Genomic DNA, 13,455 nt, shown 5'->3' with positions numbered 1-13,455 from the left:
TTGCAACTAATGTGGCTGTTGAGTCACAGGTTCTGGAGCTGGATGGAACATCCCTTTGTGTCCACAAGGCCAAACCTCCATCGACTGCTCGCGAGTTGTAGGTCATGATATGTTAGCAATACAAACAAGCTTTGCACAGACAACATGAGCGTCATATTTCTGCCATCTTGCTGTTATGTGTTTCCATATGTCTAATCATCAACTCTATTACATAAGGCACAGACAAAAAAAACAGCACATATGTGCACGTGTACCCAGGTTGTTATTGTTTGAATATATCAGTGCTGATCGCAAGATGTATTAGAAAAAAAAGAAAGCAAAACATCACAAATGATGGCGACACATGTACAGTGCATGGAAATTCATGAAACAGAATACCATGCTGTGTTGGAAGGTGTGTATACATGTCAGACTTACTTGGACACGCCGAAAATCCACAATTCCTGTTTTGTGCTTCAAACGTTGATCCGGTACAGTTGTTTCCGCCATTCTGAGGGGCTGGGTTGGTGCAGGACCTGCTTCTGACTACAGTTCCAGTTTCGGAAACTCCACACGTTCTTGTACACGTTAGACCTGACCACTGAGTCCACTGGGTCAACCCACCATCAACTGAAACAAAACCATATGTATGGAAATAGTTCTACAATCCAACGTTAATACCACTGTCGACTGTGTTATAGTATATAATTCTTTTCTAAGCATATATAATTACATGGCTCTTTAAAATTTATATATTGTAATCCAACAACAATATGAACCAATTCGACATCGTATTTTAAGAACTTTTTCAACCCACGTTCCAGAAAGCAAGTGTATGAACGTTATGCAGCGTGTTGTAGCTTATCTATGAAGTAAATCTGAAACTGACCTGGGCAAATTGGCAGTCCACAAGACCTAGTTTGTGTCTGGAATGTGTCTCCTACACAATCCGCTCCGCCATTACTTGGAGCGGGACTGTTACATTGCCGTACACGTGTGGCCAGTGTGTTGAATGACCCGCATGTTCGGGTACAAGGCACAATACTCCACTGTGTCCACTGAGAGAGTCCTCCATTCACTGGCACTGAAGAAAGATAGAATCGGAGGATGACAAAGAATGTATTCACTATCCCCATTGTTAGTCAGTTGAAGAAGACACGTATTATCAGCAGTGTGTTTGGGAGTCAAATGTTTAAACACTACCACATTCACATTGGGTTAGAGACACACAACAAACTAGAACTGCAACACACATTCCATCGTTTAAAAAGAGATGGCTGAGCACAATTATAACAGAAATGCTATCTTACCGGGACAAGCTCCAAGGCCACAACTTCGCAATGCTGTATTGCTTAAGGACTCGGTACAGAAGGCTCCGCCATTGCTCGGTGGTGGGTTGGTACAGGTTCTGGTTCTGGTGATTACTCTGACAGCTGACACACCACAGGTGACGGTACAGGCAGGGATCGACCACTGTCCCCACTGAGACACACCACCAGCCACTGAAACAGACAGCAAATGTATCACACAGAACATATGCCCATCGGTATTATCTATGAGATGAATGTCAAGTGGACTCATTTTCGTCCATCTGAGAGCTGTTAAAAGAGACATCTATCAACACAGCATTGATGAATCTTAAAAGGATGTTATGTAGGTGCAAGTTTTACCTGGACAGTCAACGAGTCCACAGTTAACTTCATTAGTTTGGGTGAGTGGGAGGCCTATTGTTAAGCAATCTCTGCCCCCGTTGCTGGGTGGTGGGTTGTTACACAGTCTGTTTCTGGTTATAAACTTGGTAGCAGTAGATCCACATGTCACAGAACAGCTTGGGTTAGAAAACTGGCTCCATTGCGATACACCTCCATCGACAGCAACTGAAAACACAATGTCATCGTTCATTCAACTGTTGATTACTGAACACATTTGTCATGACCTAATACAAAGGCTGTTGTGTATGTTCACAATACAGGCTAGTCCCGCTAGGCAGCATAAAAAACGAATTGAACTTGTGATTACGTTTATCCCTTCCAGCAGTTGACATGTACATCGCATATATTCGTGTTATTTGACGTTAATCAGCATATTCTATTCACATCTTTCAATACACACAGTCCATGACAAAGGGACAGAATAGTGAGTTTTGTCATTGTATTAACAGGACATTTATTTCGTCATCAATATGTGTCAGCAAGGGAATATATACACACATTTCTATTCTAAATGGACAAAAGTAAGTAGATTTCCATTATTCCTACCTGGACAAGCAGGAAGGCCACATGATAGGAAGGTGGTTTCAGAAATAGGTTGGGTACAAAAGCTTCCTCCATTTGCTGGGATGGGGTTGTTGCATGGCCTTGTTCTTGTAGCCTGGTAGGTGGCCGTAGACCCACACGAAACGGTGCAGGTCGCCGAGCTCCACTGACCCCACTGGCCTACCCCTCCATTCACTGAAATCAGAATACATCCACATTATCATTCTTTGTCACAACACAAATCTTTACATTTGACATTATCACAAACCTGAAGTCTTTGATCTCCACGTGTAAATACAAGTGTTTGGTGATGATTAGAATAAAGAAGTATCTTGGCTGAACTAAACATACAACACTAAACGAAATAAATTGAATTTATTTATTATTAAGAAAACACATGAGAACTTGTTTTCAGTATTACTTGTGGAGCTGACTATCAAATAATAAGCGTAATAATACAAATCAAGTAAAAATCAAGTGAAACCTTGTGTAGGAGTCACTGAGTATTGTTTTACGGCGCTTACAGCAATATTCCAGCAATAACAGGGCGGGGACGCGGGGACGCCTTTACCCACAGAACCCATGTGGGGAGCAATGTTCTACGTACCTGGACATCCGACTAGACCACAGGAAACTTGTGCTGATTGAGAAAGATTTTCCACACAAAACTGTCCTCCGTTTGATGGAAGTGGATTAGTACACGTTCTTGTTCTTCTGATGACTTTAGTAGCTTCTCCGCATGTGACAGAACAGGCTGTATCGCTCCAGGCTCCCCACAGAGATACTCCGCCGTTTACAACAACTAATAACAACATAGACAACGTGTTGTGAGGGTACTCAAGTATTGACTGATATTCAGCCAGTTATTACATAAAAAACATAGACACTCAAACTGACCAGCTTAATCTCAAGTGTAAAAAATATGTGATTCTCCTATTCAAAAAATAAGCCAAAAAACATAACAACGATCTACACATTTTAAATCCTTCAGTTGAAAGCCATGAAACTACACACTACCTTATCTGTATTATCTTATCTTCAGATAGGAAACATTTATTGAATTATTTACCTGCACATGCTGGTGTATTACAGGATACCGTGGACGTCTGTACAAGGCCCTGTGTGCAGGATGCGCCACCATTAGAGGGAGGAGGGTTGTTACACCGTCTTATACGTTCAATAGTCTTAGTCGCAGTCACACCACATGTAACTGGGCACTGCACACTGTTGGTATTCCAGGACTCCCACTGAGAGACTCCGCCATCGACTGGAAGTAACGTAGATGATAGGGTTTGAAAAATACATCGGTAAATTATGGATGAATAAACTACTCAACCCTTCAAAATTGATTGTTAACTTGAATCAGTTTGATGCATTAATATTATCATGAACAATACGAAATCATACCTTCCATTACTAGTGTCCTTCAATATATCAAAATGCGAGCCCGTCGTTTTTACAAAATTTGAGTATATGATTTGCACCTTTTTAGATTTCATCCCACATTAAGCTGACACTGTCATACTCCTGATGTATTGTTCAAAACCTTAAACCCAACCCACTCACTCACGGGAACAACAGGCAGGATGTGGAGCCGCAGCATTTGTATTCCTCTAATATTTACATTCTGATAATGATGATGATAATAATAATAATAATAATAATAATAATAATAATAAATGGCTATTCTCAAAACTGTATAAAGGGCAACGGTTATCCTAAGCATCAGTCTCCCCCATTTCACATACACTTTCAATTCAATGATATATGCTATAACTTTGTTAAGAAGTTGATTTCAAGTATCACCAATTTACCTGGGCACCCGATAAGGCCACAGTTTACTTGAGTGCTCTCAGACAAATTCTCCAGACATTGTCTGCCACCATTGCTTGGAGGAGGATTATTGCATTGTCTTGTTCTGGTGATCGTCTTCACTGCAGAGACCCCGCAAGTGACTGGGCAGGCCACCGATGCTGTGTTCCATGATGCCCATTGTCCAACTCCACCATTCACTGCAGCTACAACACACCAAAACAGCTTTAAGTAAATGTGCCTTGTGCAAAATAGTGTCATCTTAATGAACAATATTCAGTTTTTGATGTGACGATTCTATTAAAACGGAGGTACAAAACACAAAATAGTACCATGTTACAATACACGAAATAAATTTATGATTATAAGTTTAATTATACAATTTATCATATTTCTCCATTTACAAATGTCTGCATGTTTATTTTTCTAGTTTTCAACAACAGGGACTGTCTCCTTACTTGCACAGTTTTGGAGTCCACAGGTGACGGTCTTGCTCTCAATGAGGCTTTCCGGACAAGTCAGGCCACCAAAGACGGGGATGGGGTTGTTACACTGACGGAATCTGTTGACTATTTTAGTGGCGGTAAAGCCACACGTAAACGGGCAAGGCGCTGTGGCACTGTTCCATTCGCCCCACTGGGAAAGTCCTCCGTTAACTGAAATAAGATGTCAAACATAATAACATTGCACAATGTACATGGACACATAGTCATTCGCTGGTTACAAAGCTTTCAATGGGGGTAGAATTAACTCATTTAAAGAACATTGAAACTGTGCAACACTATTCAAATGTACACAGTATGTATTTAAACATGGTGAGTTTATAGGAGGAGGATTTACCTGGACAACCAGTCAAAGCACAGTTGACCTCCGCACTCTCCACCAAGTTTTCGACACAGTTAGCACCTCCAGGTGAAGGAGGTGGGTTGGTGCAGGTCCTGAACCTCTGGATCACTTTGGTGGCAGAGGTGCCACAGGTCACACTACAAGTTGGGTTGGTCCAAACGCCCCACTCAGACACACCGCCATTGACAACAGCTGAAAAATGTCAATAATAGATTGATAAAATCAGTTCAAATAGTAAAGAAAACGTGAAAGATTACCTGACGTTCGTGTAATGCTTGTTCACGTGTGAACACGCTTCGTGCGAAAACCATATAAGCAAGGGCAGATAGTATGATAATTCTCTGGCACCACTTTATACTCCCCGTGGAGCTAAGAATAAGTGCACACTAATCCATTGACGGGGGTGTGCTTTGAGCAACCACATATTGGAGGGAAAACAGCGCATCACAAATGCACGTATTATTTGACAGTACTATGAAGACGCCAGAGCCACTGGCCCGGACTGTAACGGGGGTATTCTACGAAGATAGTTATCAGAGTCAACAGAGACTGTAACCAGGGTATTCCACCTAGATAGTTATCAGAGTCAACAGAGACTGTAACCAGGGTATTCTACCTAGATAGTTATCAGAGTCAACAGAGACTGTAACCGGGGTATTCCACCTAGATAGTTATCAGAGTCAACAGAGACTGTAACCGAGGTATTCTCCCAAGATAGTTATCAGGGTCAACAGAGATTGTAACCGGGGTCCTCTACCTAGATACTAACAAGCACGAGCATGACCTAGAATATCTTTGGTGACAGCATTTAAAAAGGCACCGCCATTCCAGGTACTTCGTTGCATTTATGTATTTATAATCGTAGGCAATTCCTTTAGTAACACTGGTTCGTATACATTGGTTGCTTCCTTACTTGGACAGGCGTTTGTTAATCCGCAAGACTCGGTTCGTGTTTCCAGCAGCGTCTCGCTACAAAATGTTCCTCCGTTCACAGGTGTAGGGTTGGTACAAGTACGGCGCCTCTCTGTAATTTTCTGTGATGTTGTTCCACAAGTCTGAGGGCACGTCACTGATGCCGAGTTCCAAGTTGTCCACTGCGTCACGCCACCATTTACTGCAAGCAAAGATAATTGCGTTAACGTTACTGTTACGGATTCGTGTGGGCCGAAAGAAGCAAACTGAATTAAATGCATGTTGTAATTTTCTGTCATAAAAAGTGTCATGCGGTAGCAGCAATTGTTGTCAATATGGTTGTAGTGATTATCGGGGGCAGAAAATGATTGAAGTGCTAGTAAAATATCGAGAGGTTGCCGCGGCTAGATTTCAACAGCGGTTGTCGGCAGAGGTCAGGATGATTTATAGTTATCTGCCCTTGTGTAACCATGACCATGGATGAAGTTTTAGGAAGGGATAGTTTTACGATGTGCTGACAGCACCTATATAAGAGCGATATGGGGCGATTCATGGCCTTTTCCGACCAGACTTGTGCCAAATGTGACCGGGACACTTAGTTCTAAAGACCGAATTCCTGCCAATTCTCAGGCAAGTGACTTTGTTCATCCGGTAGTGAATGGGTACCCGGCAGGATTAGATGATATGTTGTTAACCCTCTAGCACTCACAGGCAGCTTGGGTTGTATACTCCCCATCGAGTTGAGAATAATTGTTGAGTGCACACTGATATACTGACCGGGGTAATAATGTCTAAGCGTTTTGAGCAGCGCCATGTAAGTGGATTATTATTATTATTATTGGAGTATAGAGTGTTTTCTTGCACTTCGGTTTGCTGACATTATGTCAGTGGACCTACCTGGACATCCAACCAAGCCACAGTTGGTCAGCGCTGACTCTGTGAACTGACCAGTGCAGTTAGCTCCACCATTCAGTGGTTCAGGGTTGTCACATGTCCTAGATCTGAAGACAGTTTTTGTAGCTCCAGTGCCGCATGTTACACTGCATTGGGGCTGGCTCCATGCTGTCCACTCGTTGAATCCACCATTGACCGGTGCAGAACTCGCTGTAAGGACATGTAATCGTCTTAGAAAAAACATGAGGGCTTGGGGTTTAGCTAAGAAATGAAAGACACGGCTTTTGTTATCCTTGGGAACCTGGCTGGATTCCTTTTAAGGGTAAGATGTGTGCAGTTCTTCCTTGATCACCTCGCCGTGCTTTGGGCTGTGATATTGCTACAAGCGGCGTAAAATAAAAACACTCGCTGCTTGGATACTTTGATGAAAGTCAGACAGAATAATTACGTTCATGCCTTGTGATAGCATCAATATGCACGTGTCGCTTCCATATATTTTCTACTCATTCCTTTCCCTGTAAATATGTATACCAATACCGTGTCGATGTTCATAGTTAATCAAATCATGTTAAATAACCGTTACCACTTACTTGAAACAGTGAGCTCAGACGAAACCTGTTGTGTATTATAGGTGAATCGGTATGTTCCCTGGTCAGATAGTTGGACGTTGGTGATAGTCAGGGTGTGTGTACGGCAGTTATTGCTTGTGCTGTAGCTTCTCCTTCCTCCGAGGGCAAATGTAACGAAATTCTGTGTCCATGTTCCTTGGTTACAATTGCCGTTTAATAAATTCACCGTAAGGGTTACAGTACTACCAATAGTCCTGGTCTGACGTACGGTCCATTGGATGATTCCAGCTAAAACAGCAAATCACAATTGACTCGTCTGAACCGTCTAGATGTAATGGGAAAACATAACGGCTTAAATGAAGTCAAAACGAAACATCTTCGTTTGTAAAGTGAAACAGTATGAAAGAAGTTGAGAAAACCAAAGAACCAAAGTCATTATCAGAATGTTTGATTTGATTGGTAAAGAGTTTCATCGAACAGCTACAGTTATGCCATTCCTTAGGGTAAATAATTTACTGTTTAAAGGATATGTCCATGGTCATGAATTGGGCGGTGTGATAGGATTCCACCCACATGCGTGGGGTCTCACCTGTAACACTGACAGTTGCAGACCTCGACTGTCCAGCAATGGCGAAAGAGTATGTTGCTGCGTCGCTCTGTTGGGCATTGACAATTGTTAGACGCTGAAACTGGTTATCCACGGAAACAGAAATGCGGCCGTCATTGGGGAGAGCCCCTCCATTTTTCGCCCAGACTCCACCGGTGATGCCGTTCTGATTCAAGGACACTGAGAGGATGATGGTTTGACTTGTGAACACTGTCTGGCTTACCATGTTGCTGATGATTTGAACTGAAACAAAAGTAACATGTGTATAGTGTTTGCTCGATTGAATGTTTTTTTCAGATTAGAACATTCGAGATTGTTAAAGTGTTCAGGTCCAACTCTTTTGACAGTGAAATAAGCTAAACAATAATTTACCCTCATTAGTATATCACAATACTATCATGCCCTTTCGTAAGTAAAAATATTCACCTGCGCATATGGCGTTTGGCAAGTTTCCCAGCGAATTTGTAAGAAGACTGTAGTCAGAAATCCGGGTTACAATGCTTGGAGCTGAGGCAATCTGTTGGAGCTCCTGGCGGAAATTATCAAGCAAACTGGCACTGCCGGTCACAGAGGCTTCTATTCCAATAACATATATAGTGATGCCTGCGGCCCTTGCATTGTTGGCAGCAGTGATGGTGGCTGCCTGATTGTCAGAGAGACTGTCTGTTATGACAATCATGATCTTTGGTGACCCACTTCGAGCTTGGGTGTTCAGGATGCTTGCGGCCTGGTTGATGCCAAGGTGTGTGTTCTCCTGAGCATTTACAGGGTATGTGGCGCTGCGTAGTTGGTTGAGTAAACTCGCCTGGTTAGCTTGACCATTGAGACCTACTGACTGTGTTACCGATGTGCCATACATGACGTAGCCAACTCGAACATTTGGATAGTTTGTGAAGCTGTCGTTGATGAAAAGTTCAATGCCGTTCTTCATGTTGTTGAAGTTTTGGGCGCCAACACTTGCTGACGTGTCCACAACTAAAACGACATCACCCACACATCCTGGAAAAGAAACAAGGGCTATATTAAGTTACGTTTGCCATTACATTTATTTCAATAAACAGGACTGGGAATTGATTCTTACACATGGTCAAGATGGACAATATTTTGGAAAAGATTATAATGATGTAATATCATTGGGCGTCGGCTTAATGTGGTTGCAAACCTAGAGTAAGCTATATACGTTTACGGATTTTGTCTTCAGCAAAAACCCATGCTGGACGTAAGAGGCAACTTACGGGATCTCGTGGTCAGGCTCGCTGACTTGGTAGATGCATGTCATCGTATCCCAATTGCGGAACGATGCTCATGATATCAATCACAGGATTACCTGGTCCAGACTCATTTATTTACAGCCCGCCGTCGTATAGCTGGAATAGTGCTGAGTGCGGCGTTAAACAACAAACAAACAAACAAAGTCTACGAACCTGTCAGCTGGCTGTCTGTGGCAGTTATGAGACACGTGGTAGCAAGCACCACTGCCCACAGCGTGGCGTGGCCCATCATCATCTCTAGTTAATCGAAACCTGAAAGAAGGAGTTTCGTATGAAAACATACCAGTTCTTCAGAATGTGAAGTTTAAATGTCACGTAAGACTACTTTCAGTGACATTGTTGGAACCCACGACACAGTAAACATTCATAACATAATGCACTTATAAGAAGTCCTAAGACGCTATGCGAATATGTTAACGTTGCTAATGTTGTTCCATAAGAACTTTTATCACACAAATAAAACATCCTTCGTTTGATGGAAATATGAATTTTGTAAACTTGGAATGTTTAAGTTTATCTTTGGTACAATAGTACACCGAGAAGCTGAAATATAAACATATACATTTACATTCTGTCTGAAGAATACATTGAGACGGAGAAAATCGTGTTCCGATGTGCACACGTGAATCTTAGAAACAGTGACATATTATTTCCATTCATGTATTAATATGTATATGCATTTTTTATGAGGGGGGGGGGGGGGGCGGGGTATTGACGTCAACGCGAACAGGTGGGTTAGGTTGGGTTGATTCTTTAAGTCTATATGTTGTCCTATTATCGGCAATATGGTCGTCAATCAAGACTGCCTAATTGTGTCATTGTCACTGATTAAGAGTAATGAGAACTGTCCAGGTGAATCTGTTGTCTGTACGTACGCCTGTAGAGGGAATAGTAAAAAGCACCATGACTGTAATACAGAAAACGATTGCCAAGGCCACACGTAAATAGAAGCAACAAAACACATTTCAATATCATAACAGATCTCGGAGATGAGTACCGTGTACGAATCCGATCTTAAGAATGTGTTTACGAGTCACCAACTATGTACATAGACAGTTTTATTTCTGTCTGGGTGGGGTGGGTGGACCCTTCCTCCTTTCCATCAGAAGTTATGTGAATGTGAGAATCTGTGGGGTTGAGTTAGACGTCTACCTGAAAGGCTATAGCTCTCAACCAGGGACGAAAGGGCAGGGGTAACTCGTCTCTCAATGACACGGACGGGTGTGGGGAGCTGTTGAGAATGACGCACCTGCGTGGCGTGGTAGTGCGACTTCAGTAGGAGACAGATCCGCCCCGTGTAGAGTGTGCACAATGCAGAGATACCATGGGTCATTAAGTGCTTAAATTGCACGCCTCTAGTACAATCTATACCTACGGTGGAATTCGCTAAAGTGGTTTGACAAGTTTTCCGTCGTGGAAAGAAATCGACCCCAAAATATAAGACGTTTATTATTAGTTCTTATCCAGCAGGCCTTCATTTGAAAATCGCTGTTTACACTATTTCACATATGAAACGTTCCCGGTTCCATTTTTATTTCGGCTTTTTTATCTGTGTTATTATTATAACTGGACATTCGTATTCGACATTTATTAAAGTGAACTTCTGTGAAGAGAATAGATCGTTGCTCGCATAATCGATCACTGGATTGTCTGGTCCAGACTCTATTATGTACGGGCTGTCGACATATGGCTGGAATGTCACTGCGGCGTTAAACAATAAGAAACAAATGTTTCAAGCTTCATTTAACGTAAATAATACAACTATGATATTTCATGTCGGTTTGTGATATATTTTATATAACGTTACATGCAAGATATTAGCGTTGCGTACCTAAAACGATAAAATATCGTGTGTTTTAATCAATAACTACCTGCATCTGATCTCGATACGGGGAATTGATACGTCAGATAAACAGATACGGAAAAACCTTAATTTCTTGACATATGAGTACGTGATCAAAATTCAAACATTATTCATAAATGCATATTTCTGCATCTTCACTGATATATATGTCATGCACCATACAAAACAATCACAACAGTGACGGAAGATTCAAATACATGCAGTCATAAATATGTCATGAATGCGTGTAAACACTCCACCACACACAACACAGTCAGTTTGCTACTCATATTTCGCGTTCATGAATACCTTACATTTGCTATGGATGTTTGAACTTAAAATGAAGTCACACCCGTAACTACAAAGGCACTGGCGCATGATTGATATCACCGGTTGATACGATAGGTATCATGTGACCTGATTGCAGTACCCGAAGCGTGACGTCACCCTAGGGCGTTGTCTCAATGGCGACGCCACACAGACAAAATATTAAACACTACGCATATGCACACTTGATTTACTTAATAAATGCAAAGAATGTGTCAGTTGGGTTTAACGCCGGTTTTAACATTATTCCAGTTATATTACGGCGTCATAAATGCAAAGAAAAATGTAGTTTGTTTCATGGTTTACGTGGAACAACCACGTAGGACATTTCCAAATGAGCACTCTACACACATTACTGTTAATATCGATTACGCTTTCGATCCGACGTTTCTATAATTTGGAAGCAGTTTACGTCCGTTGTGTAACATTGAATTTGGTGGTGTATACGATATTTGTAAAACACATGTATGTTTTAAAAGACTATGTTCAGAAGCAGATATTTATATCCTGGCCGCGCCTGTGAGCGCTCTCTTGAGTGGCCTGGTATAAATGGTATAGCTTATCTGACTGCCATGCAGTTATTAGGTGGGCTTATGTCTTAGCGTTCTGTAGAACACGACTTGCTGGTATAAGATTCGATTAAGAATCAAATAGATGATTATTAAATATTAGATACCATGCTCCAGAATACAGTCTTTGTCGGCAGTAATGATGGGTAATGATCGCCTAATAACTGTAGTGATATTAACTCTTTATAATCCTGTAACCACGTATTTGTCAAACAGAGGCCATATACATTGAACATTTACCATAGTAAACTTTCGCAATGTGTATTCAGAGAGTAATAATGTTCTTCAAATGCCTAACATAATAGGATCTATAATATTTACATTTTAATACGAGTTTTCCATATATCAGGTCCTAGAATACATCTAGTTGTTTGTAATGCCGATGTTGTTTAATATGTTCCTTACGAATCAATGTAAAAAAATGCTTCAAAATGAGATACATTTGCCGCTGTGTAGAGCATGATACTAAGCACCGTGAATTGAGTTGTAAATATTTTTTGAAAATATGAACAATCCTCTTTCACAAAAACACTAATGATAAAGTTGTACTTTCAGGAACATACTCCTTTGGTATTTCACATAAGTAAAGGAAATCGTTTTAAAGAAATGTATGAAAGTAATAGTAACCATCAGTTGAATCAAATAGTTGCCCTGTACATATTCCAAATGCATATGGGTTGATAAACTTACCCTCAATGACAGCTATCTCCGAAATGAAACCTTCTCCTAGATATGCTTGCTGTGTCTAAGTACTCCTCAGCCTTGCGCACCCGGCTTGTAAGAACCACACAAACCCAGCACACCCCAGGTCGCTCTTATACTTGCTGGCAAACAAGTATAACAAGTTTTGACAACAATGAGTTCAACCTTCCGGAACATCCCGAGTAAAGCTGAATAGCTTATTCTTGCATCCTCGTGTTCTGATAGGTCAGGGCGAGGTGGCTACACCCCGTGGGCTCTACCGTGGGAGTTTCGACCCACATTAGGTCTCTGTTTTCATTAAATCAATTGTTAATTGGCGTTATCCGAAAATTGTTTACACGTTTGTGTTCTTTGACTTTTGCTGGAATGACGTGTCTCGTAATACAGGTTTTATGAGGGGAGCTGCTTTGAACGTTATTGTGTAAGATCTAAAGTATCACTATACATCGTTTAAACCGTAAATTACCTTTCGATATAAATATATTTATTTGTAATGTCCACGCTCAATCTGTCCACCATTTGAACTTTATTCAACTTCTTGCTTAAACAAATTGTAGGTCATATATATTTTTGTTAACTCATAAAAGTTCATGGATATTAAAAATAATACTAATAAATATATGTATATTGTGAATATAAAGTGTGCGTGTGTGCGCGTTTTTGTTTACTATGGTCAGTATACAAGTCATATGATCATGCAATAAATACTAAGGGGACATACCATTACGTACCAAAACAATTATGGTGATATATATAACCAGTCATGTTTACCTTATCGCCTTCTTAAGACTCGTAACAAACTATATTATGTTATACAGTACATTGCGGTTATAACGAACTCAAAGGGACCAATCAATTTAGTTTGATAC

General features: G+C 41.1%; 1 protein-coding gene across 13 annotated transcripts in view; it reads right to left on the bottom strand.

The window, feature by feature from the left end:
* LOC124146890 (SCO-spondin-like) overlaps positions 1-12,726 on the bottom strand; it is a 29,980-nt gene extending 17,254 nt beyond the window's left edge. For all 13 annotated transcript variants that reach the window (XM_046517416.2, XM_046517417.2, XM_046517418.2 and 10 more), the window contains exons 1-17: positions 12,575-12,726; positions 9,299-9,397; positions 8,301-8,873; positions 7,857-8,117; positions 7,289-7,555; positions 6,702-6,908; positions 5,806-6,006; positions 4,887-5,084; positions 4,505-4,702; positions 4,049-4,252; positions 3,304-3,501; positions 2,842-3,036; positions 2,238-2,429; positions 1,650-1,856; positions 1,290-1,481; positions 869-1,063; positions 418-609 (exon numbers count right to left, since the gene is read on the bottom strand). In XM_046517416.2, coding sequence (XP_046373372.2) covers positions 418-609; positions 869-1,063; positions 1,290-1,481; positions 1,650-1,856; positions 2,238-2,429; positions 2,842-3,036; positions 3,304-3,501; positions 4,049-4,252; positions 4,505-4,702; positions 4,887-5,084; positions 5,806-6,006; positions 6,702-6,908; positions 7,289-7,555; positions 7,857-8,117; positions 8,301-8,873; positions 9,299-9,380 — 3,562 coding nt within the window. In that variant the 5' untranslated portion in view covers positions 9,381-9,397; positions 12,575-12,726. The remainder of the gene's footprint in view (positions 1-417; positions 610-868; positions 1,064-1,289; positions 1,482-1,649; positions 1,857-2,237; positions 2,430-2,841; positions 3,037-3,303; positions 3,502-4,048; positions 4,253-4,504; positions 4,703-4,886; positions 5,085-5,805; positions 6,007-6,701; positions 6,909-7,288; positions 7,556-7,856; positions 8,118-8,300; positions 8,874-9,298; positions 9,398-12,574) is intronic.
* Between the last annotated feature and the right edge of the window lie 729 nt (positions 12,727-13,455).

This window comes from Haliotis rufescens, unplaced genomic scaffold, assembly GCF_023055435.1.
Source record: "Haliotis rufescens isolate VD_foot unplaced genomic scaffold, xgHalRufe1.0.p SCAF_6, whole genome shotgun sequence".
Classification (NCBI taxonomy): Eukaryota; Metazoa; Mollusca; class Gastropoda; order Lepetellida; family Haliotidae; genus Haliotis; species Haliotis rufescens.
The sequence above is the reverse complement of the archived record's forward strand: the minus strand, read 5'-3'. Positions and strand labels throughout refer to the sequence as shown.